The sequence below is a fragment of the Mus caroli genome, unplaced genomic scaffold (assembly GCF_978045245.1).
Source record: "Mus caroli unplaced genomic scaffold, Mus_caroli_1 scaffold_16, whole genome shotgun sequence".
NCBI lineage: Eukaryota > Metazoa > Chordata > Mammalia > Rodentia > Muridae > Mus > Mus caroli.
Window position 1 is genome coordinate 68239716 of NW_028227271.1, and position 13449 is coordinate 68253164.

At 44.4% G+C, this 13449-nt stretch overlaps 1 protein-coding gene across 3 annotated transcripts in view; it reads right to left on the minus strand.

Moving 5' to 3' along the window:
- Spag1 (sperm associated antigen 1) overlaps positions 1–11791 on the minus strand; it is a 64316-nt gene extending 52525 nt beyond the window's left edge. Inside the window, exons 1-4 of one of the 3 annotated variants that reach the window (XM_085831959.1) lie at positions 11722–11747; positions 8332–8716; positions 7884–8031; positions 1915–2074 (exon numbers count right to left, since the gene is read on the minus strand). In XM_085831959.1, coding sequence (XP_085688085.1) covers positions 1915–2074; positions 7884–8029 — 306 coding nt within the window. In that variant the 5' untranslated portion in view covers positions 8030–8031; positions 8332–8716; positions 11722–11747. Of the gene's footprint in view, positions 1–1914; positions 2075–7883; positions 8032–8331; positions 8717–11507 lie in introns of all 3 variants that reach the window. The other 2 variants (XM_021183225.3, XM_021183224.3) reach the window with 2 other exon arrangements.
- Positions 11792–13449: the final 1658 nt, after the last annotated feature.

The window sequence follows — 13449 nt, forward strand, 5'->3', positions numbered from 1 at the left end:
TTGATCAATAAAGAACCAATGGGGCCAGGCAGTGGTGGCACATGCCTTTAATCCCAGCACCTGGGAGGCAGAGGCAGGCGGATTTCTGAGTTCGAGGCCAGCCTGGTCTACAAAGTGAGTTCCAGGACAGCCAGAGCTATACAGAGAAACCCTTTCTCGAAAAAAACAAAAAACAAAACAAACAAACAAAAGGAACCAATGGCCAATGGCTGGGCGGAGAGAGAAAGCGTGACTTTTAGATTGTGTTGGCGAGGAACTGGAAGAAAGGAATCACCATTATTCTGAAGAAGATGAATCAGATTTAGAGCTACAGAAGGAAAATTGTCATGGGCAACAAAGATTAGGGAGCGGCCCAGAAGGAGCCAGGGCGAAAGAGATAAAATAAAGAACTAGAGGGCATTAAGCCAGGATTACAGGAGGGAAATGTGTGCTAGCTGTGGGGAAGATTAGAACTGTCTGTGTGTATCTGTGTGTCTGTGTGTATATGTGTGTGTATCTTTATTCGAAAACTCAGATTGCTGCTAGGCAGGTACTAATGTGTGACCTGACAGGAGCCAGAGTAGCTTAGACCATTCCCACTACACCTGACTGTGTGCACAGGCACACACATGTGCACGAGCTTGAGACAAGGACTTGCTATGCAGCAAAGGCTAATCTAGATTCTCCTGCCTCTGCCTCCTAAGTGCTGGGATTATGGGTTTGTGCCACTGCACCTGGAAACAAAAAGATGTTAGTTCTTGTTAGTTCTTCTGAAACTGATTAAGAAATCAAATATGGAAGCCGATAATCCCAGCACTTGAAACATATAGATAAGAGAACTGGCCATCTGAGGCCTACCTGGGCTATAATATACTGTCAATAATAAAAATATCCAAGAATTCAATACAGTCTCAATCCAAACATAAGCATATTATTGTATACAAACTAAATTATTGTATACACCTAAATGAAGCAAAACAACTCACTAAAAGAACATATATGCTGGCTAGTTTTATGTCAACTCAACACAAGCTCAAGTCATCTCATCTCCTGCCTCTGCCTCCCCAGTGCCAAGATTACAGGTGGCACCACCACACCCGGCTCCAAGTATCTTTATAGAAAGAAACAGATGGTGATTTGGTTATGGCTGAGAGGAGCAAACCGCAGTTGAGAAGAGGCCTCCATAAGATCCATCCGGCTCTAAGGCATTTCCTTAATCAGTGACTGGTGGGGCCCAGTGATGGTGGGTGGTGCTGCATCTGGGCTGGTGGTCCTGGGTTCTATAAGAAAGTAGGCTGAACAAGCCTTGGTGGGGCAAGCCAGTAAGCAGCACCCTTCCATGGCCCCTGCAGCAGCTCCTGCCTCACGTTCCTGTCTGAGTTCCTGCCCTGACTTCCTTCTGTGATGAACGGTGATGTGGAAGCGTAAGCCGAGTACACCATTTCCTCCCTGAGCTTCTGGTGCCTCCCTCTGGGGGTGCATCTTAGCAACACTGACCCTAAGAAAACAGCTAAAGTTTCACTACCTGATCTCCAGATTTACTATAAAAATACCTCCATCTAGACAAAAGTATTTTTAAATTCTTTGCTCAAATGACTTGAATTCTCCTAATTTATTTAGGGGAGATCAAGAAAGTCCAAAACAAACAAACAAACAAATAACCACAGCCAAATATCAAGTATTTCTGGTTTTGTTTTTTTGTGACTGAGTCTTGTGTAGGCAAGAATGACCTCCAATTCACTGTGTGACCAGGGTTGAACTCTTTCTCATCTCCTGCCTCTGCCTCCCCAGTGCCAAGATTACAGGTGGCACCACCACACCCGGCTCCAAGTATCTTTATAGAAAGAAACAGATGGTGATTTGGTTATGGCTGAACATGAGTGAAGCGGATGTGCAGTGTTAGCGCACTGCCAGAGATGGCAGAGATGGCTCTACCTTTAGATCACTGTCAATTTTTTCCCACTCTTCCGCTGAAAAGCTGGATGCTGTCTCTGCAGGCTTGTCCTTCCTCAGAGCTCGACTTTTAGGAGCCAAGTCGGTGAGGCACTTCTCGCAAAATTCCGTGAGTTCAGGATAGCAGCCTTCTTCACCAGACCTTAAAAAGCAGTTTAATTTTAGAGTCAGCATATTTGAGGCTCTACCATCCTTGATCTCAAGGGCTGTGCAAGGCGGGAGCTGGGAGGCTGGCTCGGCCATCACTGGCCATTCCCATCAGCAAATCTGCAGCATACACAGGGCTGAGGACTCCAAAGAAACCAAGGTTCATTATACACATTAAAGGCTGAATTATGGGCCAGGGAGTCAGCTTGGACCTGACTTCATTCCCACGTGGAAGCTCACTTCTGTCAGTGCAGTTCCAGGCTATCTGACTCCCTCCAACCAACATCTTCTGGCCTCTGTGGCTACTGGATGCACATAGACGTACAGACAGGCTCAATACCCATATGCATAGAATAATACATTTTTAATTTCAATAAGTAATATTCTCTTTCCTAACACATATATTGTGGGGAGCCATTCTGGACTCCCTGGCCAGCGGACAGATGGAAGTCTGTTCCAGGTAGTAAACAAGCCCATATTTGGTGGATGGCACGCCCCTAATCCCTGATTGGCTGAGCAAACCTGCCTGGTGAGGTGCTGTGACCTGTGGTGATTGGTGGGGGTGTGGTTGTGACTTGAGTGGGGAAAAACAAAGTGGAGATACCCAGAGAGGCTTGGGGTAATTGGAAGGGGATTTTGTAAAGAGTAGCTGCCTGAGTAAACTGCTTTAAGAAGAACCTGTGGTTGCCTCTTGCTTGCTGGTCAAGAGGGACGCGACAAATGGTGCCGAAACCCGGGAACCTGATTCCCCCACCGAAGAGGTTCAGAACTTTCTGCAGTCAGGGTCTGTTGACAGGATGAGTATGGTAAGTAACTCACTATCCCGGGATTGGGATTAGTCTCTTGGTAAAGAGACAATAAGGCTCTCGGCAAAGAGACAAGAAGGCTCTCTGGCTCTGGAGAAGAGAAAGTGAAAGTAAGAGAAAGTGAAAGTAAGAGGGGGTAATAGGGACAGTCTATGGGTTACTTTCTTTTTCTAGCCAGTAGAGTAATTTTTCTGAGCTTTTTTTGTTGCTGTGGCAACTGTGTGGGGTGTGAAAGACTAGGTATGGGGTCGTCACAGTCACACCCAATTTTTTCAGCGCTCAATGAGCTGCTAAGAGCGAAGGGCGCAAAACTATATTTTTTGGGTCATATTCAACCTTCTGTATCTCCATGGAATACCCCAATTTTTGTGATCAGAAAGAAATCTGGCAAATGGAGGTTATTACAGGATCTGCAAGCTATTAATGCACAGATGCAGGTGATGGGCTCCATTCAGAGGGGTCTGCCTCTCTTATCTGCCCTGCCAGAAAAATGGCCTCTGATAGCAATTGATATTAAAGATTGTTTCTTTTCCATTCCCTTGGATTTGAAAGATAGTGTTAGATTTGCTTTTACTTTGCCCTCCTGTAATCATGAAGAGCCTGATCAAAGATTTGAGTGGGTGGTGTTGCCTCAAGGAATGGCTAATAGTCCTACCATGTGCCAGCTTTATGTAGGAAAAGCATTGGAACCAATTAGGAAAAAATATCCCAAACTTCGCTGTGTTCATTACATGGGTGACATCCTGCTTGCAGCAAAGGATGAAAAGTATTTGCAGGAAGCCTATGGAAAGATGGTGGAGAGTTTGAGGCAATGGGGTTTGCATATTGCACCAGAGAAAGTGCAACAAGATAAAATAGTATCCTGTTTAGGAGCAAGGATCGCCCCTACTGCCGTTTGGCCTCAAAAGATACAGCTGAGGGTTGATTCCTTGCATACTTTGTTTCAAATTTTAGAAGGAGACTCAGAGTTAAGTTCCAAAAGGAAATTAACACCTGAGGCTAGAAAGGCCCTTACCCTAGTGGAAGAAGAATTGATTAAAGCCCAGCTTCAGCGTTGTAGAGAAGGGTTACCCATCATTTTGATAATATTACATACTGAAATGCAACCCACAGGATTATTGTGGCAAAAAGGTCCATTGTTATGGATCCATTCTAAAATATCTGCTGGGAGGACATTAGATCATTACCCTACAACAGTGGCTTCTTTAGCCTTGTTGGGAATTCAGCATTGTTTACAATTTTTTGGTATAAAACCCAGCTCTATTGTAATCCCTTATGATAGGTATCAGCAAAAGGTCCTAACAGCAAATATTGATGAGTGGGCTATTTTAGCTTGTATTAATGAGGGCCCATTTAATAATCATTATCCCAAACATCCGTTAATGACCTTTTTTAAGGAACATCCAGTCATTTTTCCTCAAGTGGTGAGGAAAACACCCTTTAAGGATGCAGTTAACGTGTTTACTGATGGATCAAAAACCGGATGTGGAGTATATATGGTAGAGGGGAAAGATCCTGTGGTCAGACAGTATTATCCCTGTACTCTGCAGATGGTGGAATTACAAATAGTTATTGAGGTCTTTAAAGATTGTGATTTTCCCTTTAATCGAATTTCAGATTCACAATATGTAGTTAATTTAGTTTTATCCCTAGAAGTGGCTGGTCAAATAAAAGCTCGTAGTACCATCCAAGCCTTGGCCTTACAATTACAGAAGTTGCTGTGGGAAAGACGCCAACCATTATATATTGGACATGTCCGTGCCCATAGTGGGCTTCCAGGACCCTTAATTAGGGGAAATGATAGTGTGGATAATTATACTCGTATGGAGTTCATATTTTTAGCATCCCCTATAGAGTTGGCCTCACAATTTCATTCTAAATTTCATGTTAATGCTAAAACTCTGCAGAGAAAATTTGGAATCTCTAGAGCACAAGCTCTGGATGTAGTCACTACCTGTGGACGTTGCCTTGAGTTTCAACACTCACCTTCTTATGGACTGAATCCTAGAGGATTGCTCCCTCTACAGGTGTGGCAGATAGATGTGACACATTTTTCAAAATTTGGCAAATTGAAATACATTCATGTATCCATTGATACATGTTCAGGAATAGTTTATGCATCTCCCATGGCAGGGGAAAAGGCCTCCCACGTTATACAGCATTGTTTAGAGGCCTGGGCTGCTTGGGGTAAACTCCAACAACTTAAAACAGATAATGGCCCTGGATATACTGCCAAAACCCTAGTGTCTTTTTGTCAACAGATGGAAGTACAAGTTAAACACAGCCTGCCATATAATCCTCAAGGCCAAGGAATCATTGAACGAGCACATAGAACCTTAAAAGAATTATTAATAAAACAAAAAGGGGGAATAGGCTGTGGCCAAACCCCAAAGATAAGAATCTCATTAGCTCTTTTTACCTTAAATTTTTTGCAATTGGATAAGGAAGGTCGTTCTGCTGCTGAACGACATGCTAATACCAGCCCCAGTGAACTGGGGTATGCTAAATGGAAGGATGTGCTTACAGGATCATGGAATGGTCCAGATCCCGTGTTAGCCTGGGGAGGGTCTGTTTGCATGTTTTCACAGAATCGCGCAGAGCCAGTGTGGGTTCCGGAGCGGCTAGTGCGACACTGTCAAAATGAAGAAGCTGACCTTGCTGGTGATGAGCATGTGTCTGCCCATGATGGTTGCGGAACCCAGATGGAGGATACTGTCGGTGTTAAGAAATTGGACTGCAAATTTTGATGGCAAGATGAATGAGTTTCGCTCGGCGATTGCCACTGTGAAATCTACCCGAGTGGATCCTGTCTTGGCATTGGGAAAGAATGGACTGGGATGGGTGCCCTCGCTGTGGCCTTTGTTTTGGCATGCATGTTGTGTGTATGGTGTATGTGTCAGTTTCGAATGTCCAGGTCCGCACTGCTGCCAAGGTGGTGCAAGCTTTTGCCACAGGGAAGCAGGGCAGTCACCTCAGATTTGGCTTGCTGCCATGAAGAATGAACAATGAAGCCATCGCTCTGTAGGGTTGTAAGGCTAAGCACTGCACAGAGGTTAGTCTGGAAACTGTTTGACAATCTCTGGGAGGTATGTCTGATTGCATGAGGGTTGAGTGTCCTAGTGTCCTTCCCCCAGGAAAAACGGCACGGGAGCAGGTCAGGGTTGCTCTGGGTAAAAACCTGTGAGCCTAAGAGTCAATCTTGTACATGGCCCCTATTTCTGCACACTGGGGATCAGACCTCTATCTTCACCCACAGAGCTTGCTTCAAAAGAATATAAAAGGGGGAATTGTGGGGAGCCATTCTGGACTCCCTGGCCAGCGGACAGATGGAAGTCTGTTCCAGGTAGTAAACAAGCCCATATTTGGTGGATGGCACGCCCCTAATCCCTGATTGGCTGAGCAAACCTGCCTGGTGAGGTGCTGTGACCTGTGGTGATTGGTGGGGGTGTGGTTGTGGCTTGAGTGGGGAAAAACAAAGTGGAGATACCCAGAGAGGCTGGGGGAATTGGAAGGGGATTTTGTAAAGAGTAGCTGCCTGAGTAAACTGCTTTAAGAAGAACCTGTGGTTGCGTCTTGCTTGCTGGTCAAGAGGGACGCGACAATATATGTTCATTTTATGCACAGAGCAATTTCAAAATGTATACTGGAAATTCAGTATTAGAGACAGGCTGATAGATAATGCAGGCTTCCATGTCAAAGAGTTTCTGTTAAAAAAAAAAAAAAAAGTCTCATTTTGCGTCAAGGTCTCATACAGCCCAGGCTGATTTCTACATCCTGTGGCTTAGGATGACCATGAACTTCTAATCCTTCTGGGCTCACATTCCTTGTGCTGGACTGCGAATGCTTGCCACCAAATTCCACTGATGTGACTCAAACCCAGTGTCTCATGAATACGAGGCAGACATTGTAAAACATCCCCAGCCCTTGTCACTGTTGCTTGTTTGTTTTTAGATTTAATTATTTGTATGTATGTGAGTACACTGTAGCTGTCTTCAGACACACCAGAAGAGAGCATCGGATCCCATTACAGATGGTTGTGAGCCACCATGTGGTTGCTGGGAATTGAACTCAGGACTTCCGGAAGAGTAGTTAGTGCTCTTAACCACTGAGCCATCTCTCCAGGCCTGTTTGTTGGTTTTTAATGTATGAGGAGAAAATGGCTGAGAAACAGCTTAGACAAAACACTCTTAAAGTAAACCACTCAAGAAACAGAATCCCTTCCCTAGAAAGCTAGATGAAGTTCTGAACTCCACAGGCCTCCTCGGGGACTGGCATACATGTGCCAAGATTCATTCATTCATACATACATACATACATACATACATACAAAAATAAGTCTTTTAAAGGGAAGAAGGTTAGAGAAAATAAAAGCAAGGACCAGTGAAGAGCCAAGAATCATGACTGCATCCTGGGAAGGCTGTTGGCTCAGGAGCCACAAGTGCTTCTGCAGCCGAATGCTCCTCTTCAAATCCAATCTCTCAGGAAACCCACTGACATCCCAGGTTGGTACTCCACAGGGCAGAGACTCTTGAAACTCATGACAATCAGCTGCATTGTTAAAAGCTCGATTCCCTTCTCAGGCTTTCTGAAGTGGAACGGCTGAGAATGAGGCACTCAAAACAACTACATCTGGACACCCATACAAGATTTGACATCACCAGGCTCGGATAACTTCCTGTTTCAGGCTCTCCACCATCTTCCCTGGGATCAGGCAGCACTGAGTCACCCTTATCTATCAGAGAACCAAAAAGTGTGCCTCCCCCAGCAGCTGTGTTTCCATGGCTTTACCTCTTCTTGGACAGGACAATGGAGGCCACCTGACTACCCACTTGGATCCTAACCAGCCATGTCTCATGTGGTCCAAAACCACAGAATCAAACCAATAAGGGACCTATGTACTGGCTTCAACATTTGAAAATTCCCCAACACTCCCATTGTTGATTTGTCTCTCTGAAGGCAATGGCGTAAAAAGCATAAAATGAGTTTTTAAATGCTTACCTCAGCACATAAAGAATTTTTTCCAAGTGTTTCACATCTGAACATTTTTCAATATACTTGAAATCCAAATGTTCGATGGGAATTTTAAATGTTTTTGTTGTTCCAAAGCCCCACAATGATGGACAGTCCTTAGCCTTAGCAGTCATGGCTGAAACAATGTAAAAAAAAACAGATGTGAATCTAATATACATAATTTAGCTCAATTATATATATCATATAACATTATCATATATGTAATAATATATATGCATACATGTATATGTATGTATGTATGTATGTATAATTTAGCTCAATTTAGGTAGCCCTGAGAGCTCTTAGAGGAAAATAAGCAGAGTGATTTTTTTCCCTCGAAGAGGAAGGCTGTCTGTTTTGAACTTTCCTCTCAATATTAACCGAGTCAAAATATTCATCATACATGTATTATCTAAGATATTATCTAAGACTTCACCTTAAACAAGGCCTGACAGAATGACAAAACATTCGGGTGCAAAAACTACAGGTTATATAAAAATCAGGTTTGAGGACTTCTTGATGAAGTAGAACTGCTTGCTTCTGACATGAAGTGAAGCTGCCATTGGGTGCTAGAAAGTTAAGCCCTCCCACACAGACAAAGCCTCCTGGAATGAAGTTGTGTATCTCAACAGGTTGGCACATAACAGTCGGTTGCTAAGTGTGGGACTGAGGAGATGGCTCAGTGGCCGAGAGCAGAGCCTGGGGTGGACTCCCAGTGTCCACAGCAGTCCTCTTATTTCTCCTCCAGGTCATCTGGGTCTGTCTCTGGCTTCTGTGGACACAGGATGTGAGATGCACAGACACGCATGCAGGCACAATCCCTGTATAATAAAATAGTAGTCTGTTTAAAACACTCTTAATTCCTTTCCCAAACTTAAAAAATCTAAAGAATTAAACAAAGACACAAAGTAGAGCCAGAAAAAAAAAAAAAAAAAAAAGCCGGGCGTGGTGGCGCACGCCTTTGATCCCAGCACTCGGGAGGCAGAGGCAGGTGGATTTCTGAGTTCGAGGCCAGCCTGGTCTACAAAGTGAGTTCCAGGACAGCCAGGGCTATCAGAGAAACCCTGTCTCAAAAAAACAAACAAACAAAAAAAAAAACCAAAAAAAACCAAAGTAGAGCCAGATGCCTTTAACTCCAGAGTTTGGGAGCAGGCAGATCTTTTTGAGTTCTAGACCAGCTTGGTCTTCATATCAAGTTTTGGCCAGTCAAGGTTACATGGTGAGATCCATCTCAATAAACAAACAAACAAACCAAACCAAAACAAAAACCCATTTTTTAAAAAGCTTTCAGATTTATAAAACTTTTGTCATGAAAACTCCACACTAACATAGATTTGGCAGAAAAACCAAACCAAACCCAGTTTTCCTTCTGTTGCTGGGACAAACACCATGACCAAAAGCAGCTTGGGAAGGAGCAGGCTTATCTCATCTCACAGATTACAATTCATCACTGAATGAAGTGGGGCTGGAACTCAGGGCAAGAACACGGAGGCAGGAGCTGAATCGGAGGCCATAGAGGGGTGCTCCTCACTGGCTCACTTCCCAAGGCAGCCATCTTTCTTATAACTCCCAGGACCACCCACAGCAGGCTGGACCCTCCACCATCAATCATTAATCAGAAATACCCCACAGACTTGCCAATCTGATAGAGGCAATTCCTCAGTTTTAATTCCCTTTTGCCAGATGACCCCAGTTTGTGTCAATCTGACAATTAAAAACACACACAGGGAAAGCATACATTACAAACTTACGTTCACACCACGCAATAAAAGCACATTCATCAAGATTCACAAGCTTTTCTAAGTTCTTCCGAAGTACTTTTCTTTCTTTTTCTATTTCCCTGTGTAAAATCCTTAAACCTGTGGCAATTAGAAATGTTAGCTTTCTGGGCTGGCAGGATGACTCAGTGGGTAAGAGAACTGATTGCTCTTCCAAAGGTCCTGAGTTCAAATCCCAGCAACCACATGGTGGCTTACAACCACCCATAATGAGATCTGGCACCCTCTTCTGGTGTGTCTGAAGTCAGCTACAGTGTACTTATGTATAATAATAAATAAACCTTTAAGAAAAGGAAGGAAGGAAGGATGAACGAACCGCCTTTCAAAAAAAAAACAAAAAGAAAGAACCGTTAGCTTTCCTGCTGGGAGGTAAATTACACAGGACATTGACGAGAACCATGAACTGATCATTTGTCTGTTATGAATCACTGCGCTTCATTCAGCAATGGCTGGAGCTCTCCTCATCTTTGATTGTTTTCCTGACACAGCTGTGCTGCTTGGGCACTGGCTGTTTGTACTCAGTCCATAAGCTGAGACCGGCCTGAAGAAAAGACAGAAGATCCAACATACGCCACTCATTCTGAAGGACACCTGAGCCATCAGACATATTTGGATGTAACATGTTTGTGGTTTATTTGGGTACTCTCAGAAAATCCTACTAGAAGTTAGTGAGCTGTCTCAGAGGAAAGTGAGAGCTCCCAACACAGCTCAGTGCTGTGGCACTCGCCTGGCAGAGTGGGGCCTCGGTTAACTATTCTAAATCTCCCTCTACCAAAAAGAAAAAAAAGAAAAAGAAAAAGAAAACATGTAGCATTAGCTTTATAAAAATGTCGATTTTAAGTCTACATATATAAATGTGCGTTTGCAAAGAGAATACATTTCTTAGGAGTGCTAGGCACCCTGCCTGCCTGCCTTCCTTCCTTTTTTTAAAGCCACTGCACTTAAAGCTACTATTGATCATTTTAAAAACAAAGGTAGCAGAGGTCTAATTCACAGACACATTTGTTTCAGAGCCTTGCACTCTGGGAGTGTGGTGTAAGGAGAGGGAGGGCAGATAGGCTGCTTCTGGAGATTGCTGCTGGCTTTGCCTTGGGTATAAAAGATTAACAGTTCTTCAACTTTGGAATAAGATCCAGCCAGGGAGTTAATTAGACTGTGGCTTTCATACCATACCTCTAGGCTGAGAGTGAAGAATGCTTCCCATCAATAGCATAATCTGAAAATTTAAAAGGAATTGGGGGAGAAGTTGAAGAACTCTACTTTTTATTTGTATTACAGGAGCTAGAGTTACAGACAGTTGTGCACTGCCCGGTGATGAATCTTTTATGCTTTTTTTTTCTCCTATAGAATACATTTTCTTAAAATTATTGCATGTTAGCGTGCCGTGGCAAGGACATGAATTCAAGATCATCCTCAGCTACATAAATAATACAGGCAGCTTGAGCTCCACCCCATACACACTCCTCAACGTTAATTCTCAACTTCTAAAGGGTGGTTTTGATTGTTCTGGGGAGAATTTTTCCGTATTTCTTTTCAGTCTTTCTGTCTAAAAGCTTGGTCATGGCTGAGTCTGATTTATTTGCCATCACCCTGCTCCCATTCATTTCCTGTATTTCCTAATCAATGTAGTAGTAATATCTCCTGTGCAAACTGCCGTAGCGTTTCCTGGTAACCCCAGTAACGTGAAAACTCAGCTTCTCCTACTCAGGCAGCCGGCGCCCTCTGCAGCCAGAAACGGAAGTGGCAATGCCCCAGCCATGGCAACGGTTTCCAGGCACCGTCAGACCCAGGTAAAGTGTCTAGGACGAGCCTGGGAACTAGCTCTAGGGCCAACCTGCAAGCTTCGGCGCAGGGAGTCGTTCCTCCGGCTTGGGCTGTAGTTCCCGGGGCTGAAGGCAGATGGCTGTCCCCAGGAAACCACAGTGCGGCAACTCCACCCCCGTGCGAACCACAGCGGTGGAAAGTTCCAATCGCCTTCCCAGACTAGAAAGGACGTTCGTCGACAGTGTGCGTGTGCGGCCACTTCTCCACGCCCCGAGGGTGCTCACCTGGGTCTCACTCTGTAGCCAGCGGAGGATGCCGACCCGAGACCGGAGCCGGTGCCCAATGCGGCTGGGCGGAGACTAAGCCCTCTGACCGGCGATTGGCTACCCGTGCTGTCAGCCCGCTGATTGGCTTCACAGGCCGCAGCCAATTTCTGCCCTCACGGAGGGCAGACACCCCCCCCCACCCCCGCCCCCTTGGGATTCAGTCTGTTTTACAGCAAGTTAGGTGTTTCTTTTGGCTTTGTTTTGATTTTTCGTGACAGGGTTTCTGCGTGTGGCCTTGACTGTCCTGGAACTCCCTCTGTAGATACGCCTGCCTCTCCCTCCCGAGTGCTCGGATTAAAGGTGTGTGCCACCACACACCACTTAAAACGCTGTTGATAGACCGCTGTACTCCTAAGAAAAGTGGTGTCTAGTCCTACGTAACTGAAATACTTAATTGAAACGTCAGACTCTGTTGCACACTAGGTTTACTTATCTACTATCCTTTGAACAAGAATAAATGAAAGGCACATTTTCCTCTTTTCCTACAGCCACATTTCCTGAGAGGATGGTGAAGAGCAAGGTACCCCTTAGAGTGCTGGAGATACAAATATGATTGACAGAAGCAATTCAGATGAATAAAACAGTAGTGGTCGTTTTGTGGAGAAACTCCCATTTTAAATACATTTCAGATTTGGTGCCCAGTTCACAACAGGAATCCAATAAATTCTCCTTTTTAGAAGTCTGCAGGAAGTGGCCACTGCTAGTATCAATTCCAATGCTCAAGCCATTATATTTATATACTTATTTAGGGTTTCATGTTGGAGAATGCTAAACTGCATATTTATAGATGAAGACTCAATCTTTAGGATAATCCTTATACTGTCTCACTTATGTGAACAGCATCCAGACAGCAAAGAGAGTCCAAGCAAACACCTGAACTTCCACAGCACTGATTTCCTGCAGAGGAAAAACTAACAATCTGGAGAAAGGCTGTCATGCCATGGGCTTGTAATTTTCTTTTCACACTTCATGTTTTCTTCTGGCTATACAATCTATGCTGAACTGAAAAAAGTCAAAATAATCTGAAGACTGTGGGCAAGCAAAAAAGTATCTGTGGTCATAAAGAAAAAAGACCAACAAAGAGATATGTAAAGAAAGGGCTAGTAAGGGTTACACAGCTAACTCACAAGGGCTAACAAAGTTTATTCTTACAGAGCTCTTCAACAGCAAAAAGTATTTCAAGCTATGCCTGGTAGTGTAGGCCTGCGCTCCCAACTACACAGGAGGAGGGAGGATCTGCAGAGTCCAGAAAACTTAGTAAGACACAGAGTAAAGCAACACAGAGTAGAGCACCTTGGGGGAGCACTGGCTGTTCTAGTAGTCACTCTTAGCCTCTAACTAGCTATGTAGCCAGAGACCACCTTGAACCCCTTCTATAGCCTCCTGCCTCTACCTCCCAAGCACTGGGATTTCAGACAGGCTTCACTACACCCAATTCTGAGAACTATGTGGTCTGAGGGATATGTGCACCTACGTAAGTGAGGAAACTTTTTCGACCAAAGTCTGTGTGGACTGTATGCACACACCCAGAAGGCAGTGTCAGATGCCCTGGAACTGGAGTTCCAGTCTGTTAGGATAGACCCAACATGGGTATTCAAACAGAACCAGGGACCTTTGAAAGTACAGCAAGCGCTCTCAACTGCTGAGCCAGTCCTCTGCCCAGCTGTCTAAGTCTATTTGCTTCTG